General features: G+C 30.2%; 1 protein-coding gene across 1 annotated transcript; it reads right to left on the bottom strand.

The window, feature by feature from the left end:
• Window positions 1–246: 246 nt before the first annotated feature.
• Window positions 247–1095, bottom strand: LOC107849566. The gene has a single exon (XM_016694122.2). The coding sequence runs from the start codon at window positions 1028–1030 to the stop codon at window positions 461–463; it is 570 nt and encodes a 189-aa protein (XP_016549608.1). The 5' UTR covers window positions 1031–1095; the 3' UTR covers window positions 247–460.
• Between the last annotated feature and the right edge of the window lie 2409 nt (window positions 1096–3504).

The raw sequence follows: 3504 nt of genomic DNA, 5'->3' as shown, positions 1-3504 counted from the left end.
TATCATTTTACAATAAGTTTTTGTAGAGTTTCAAATTCTTAAGTGGAGTTGTTAGTAACTACTTTTTATTTATGATTTTTTCATAAGCTTGTTAGACAGATAATATAGAAAACAGTAGCAAAACATTGCATTTTCAATTGCTTCAACCATTATGATAAAGGAAAAGTTCGATTCAAAGGGGGACACAAAGAGACAAAAATAGAAATAGAAATAACACTGATTCGTCAATCCTAAAAAGGAGCAAAATAAACAAAACATTGCATTTTCATTTTCCTTAATACACAAAGAGAACATATATATATATATGATAGAACAAATAAAAACTCACACACCCCAACAAAGAAAATGACCAAATGAATGAATAAATCATTGAAGCTATGATATATATATAGCTTTTACAACCCCCACCCCACACCCACACCCACACCCCACCTCCAAGAAAAAACCAATTACATACTACTTAAACTTGAAATGGCCATGGCCAATTCTTGATATCTTCTTCATCCTGAACTTTAGCACTTCTCTTCATAGCAATTGATCCACCAACAACATTACCATCACCTTCAACATACGCGTAATACTTCAAGAAAAATGCAAGGGTAAGCACAACCCATTCAAGACAAAACACCAATGCGCACAATCCACCTGCCAATCTCAAAATCATCTCACCGTCTTCCTCCCTTACATACGACTTCAACTTCCCAAGAAAATCACCTGTCCTCGTAAAGATCAGCACGAATACAGAACCCTGTAATATCGCTGTCAATACTGTAAAAACCATATGAGGTCCATACCATTTCCCCATACTTGAGTTAGTAGAAACCGCAGAGCACCCGAAAACCGCGCCCCCAATGGTGAAAATGTGAAGAAGGATGAGGAAAAAACCGCTTAACGATGGGATAAGACGAAGAGAAAGAGTCAAGAAAATGCAACTGGAAGCTGCACCAAGAAGAATGTAGTTACATAAAAGGAAGAATTTTCGAGTACGATGAAGAGATTCGGAGATTTCAGCATAACTAGTGAACCCCATTTTTGTATTGGTGAGGATTTTTGAGAGTTTTTTGAGGTTTTTGTAAGTGAAGTGAAGAACAGAGTATGAGGATTTTTGGCTATATAGTGGAGGGGGTGGGGGTGGGCGTGGGTGTGGGGTGTAACGGCTATATTTTGTGTTTGATGGGAATACGACCGTTGTGTAGGAAAAGGAGAATATTTAACAAAAAAGAAAAGAAAAATAGCTGTTGAGGAGAAAAGTTAAAGAAAAAATGATGTTTGAAAATGAAATTTTGAAAATTTGATAATGACACTTTCGGTCCATTTGTTATTTTTTGGTAGTAAGTTTTGTTTTATTGCTCCTTGGAATATCTAGATAAATAGTTACTCTCTCCGCTTAAAAAAATAATTTAGTTTGATTTGACATAAAATTTAAAAAAATAAAGAACAATTCTGAATTTTGTGGCTGTAAATTAAAGTTATATCAAATGTCTCAAAATATCATTTAATCTTATAGTCGTAAACATGTCACTTGCAAAGTTGAAATTAAATTATTGTTATAAAAAGAAAAGGAGTCATTTTTTAAAAAAAAGAGATGAAAAAGAAAGTCGGTCATTCTTTTTCAAACGGGAAGTAATTTTTGATTAATGAAAATACGAGTTTGGTCCTTTTAATTAGGAAATATGTGATATCCAGATTATTTTTAGAATTATATTACCGTTGAATATGAAGTTGCAAGACAAATAATGTGTCGATAGTTTAATCATTCGACACTCAAGAACATGAGCCTCGAGAAGTTTTATCAGATAAATTGATAAGTCAGACATTTCTAGCTCACAAAACGAAATCGGTGGTTTTTTAATCATGACCAGCTAAGAATAAAGTTTCATTAAAAAACTTTATTTATTGATCTGAGCAGGATACAAATTATTTAAACTGAATATTTAAAATAAAGAATTCATAAAAATGAAAAAAAAAATCTATCAAAGTTATGAAGATTCATAGTCATAAGGATAAAAAAATATACATATTATTAACTAAAGGTTAAATATGTTGAATCAGAAATCATAAACCAAAATTTGAGAAGTGGGTGGGTACAAAAGGGGTGGGGGTGGGAGTTGAGTGGGAGTCCTCCAAGTTTTTTTAATTAAGTGGGAGGGATAATTTTTTATTTATTTTTTAAGTTTTTTCGTCTCAACAACTTGTTTCAGTTGTTCGACAATTTTGGTAGTTGTACAATAACTGCGCAAGTTGTTCAACAACCGTACGAAATTGTTCAGACAACTAGTGTAATTGTCCAACAACTATCTCAGCCGTTCAAAAAAAATTAGTTTTTTTTTTAACAAATTTATGGGATCCACTTATCCCTTATTCTTAATTGGAAACTTGGGGGATCTTTTGACTCATTTTTCTCGAGAAAATTAATATTTTGCTATTAGTTTCAAAGTTTGTCTCATATTTACTTTCTTCATTAAATTTTATATATGAAAGTGTTTGGTTGAATAATGAATATAAAGCTCCCGCTTGATCATATATTTGGAAGTTGAAACTTTAAAATTGAGATTTTAAAATTTGACATTAAGTTTAGACATGCATTTTATTTAGAAAAAAAATAAAAGTTTTGTGAGTGAAAGTTTCAAAGACTAGACTGGCTGGTCTGAGCCAATAGACTAACCAGTATATGAGAACTTGAAAATATTTGAAGATTATATTTTTATAATCCAATCAAAGTTTATGGTTAAATAAATATTTAAAGATAAATCTTAAAATCTAATCAAATTTCATGGTCAAAGATACATTTTAAAAAAAATATAAAATTTGATCAAATTTCATGGTCAAATAGATATTTGAAGAAAAAATTTTAAAATCTGAAGAAATTTCATGATCAAACAAATATTTAGAGAAATTTTTAGAATCTGATCAAATTTCATGATCAAACAGATATTTAAAGATATAATTTTAAAACCTGATCAAATTTTCATAGTTAAACAGATATTTGAAAATAATTTTTTAAAATATAATCAAATTTCATGATGAAACAAATATTTAAAGATAAAATTTTAAAATTTAATCAAATTTCATGATCAAATAGATATTTAAAGATAAATTTTTAAAATTTATGATCAAATACTAGCGAAGTTTAAGGAGAAAAGGGAGAACTTTTTGTACAAACCAAATGCACCATCACAACATTTTGAAATATAGGTAGATATTCGTTTTATTTTACATTATTAAAGTGAAAAAGGTTCCACATTATAAAGAATTTAAGAAATGGAGCATTTTCTCAACAATCAACTTAACTGAACAGTGCAAATGTGATATCATCGATTATCAAAAGTACTCAAAAGGAAGAGTCAGCGATAATCATAATACAACTACGATTTCTAATACAAATGATACAACAATAATCAAATTATAATCTGGCTAAGTTCCCATAAGCTCGATAATTACAAAGATAATTACAAACACAAAATCACTCCCCCCCACCCCACCCCACCCCACCCCCCGGCCTCC

The sequence above is a fragment of the Capsicum annuum genome, chromosome 12, assembly GCF_002878395.1.
Source record: "Capsicum annuum cultivar UCD-10X-F1 chromosome 12, UCD10Xv1.1, whole genome shotgun sequence".
Lineage (NCBI taxonomy): Eukaryota > Viridiplantae > Streptophyta > Magnoliopsida > Solanales > Solanaceae > Capsicum > Capsicum annuum.
This window is presented reverse-complemented; position numbering and strand designations above follow the sequence as displayed.

Coding starts and splice junctions, on each gene's coding strand:
- LOC107849566 (XM_016694122.2), bottom strand. CDS start 1,030: ATGGGGTTCACTAGTTATGCTGAAATCTCCGAATCTCTTCATCGTACT.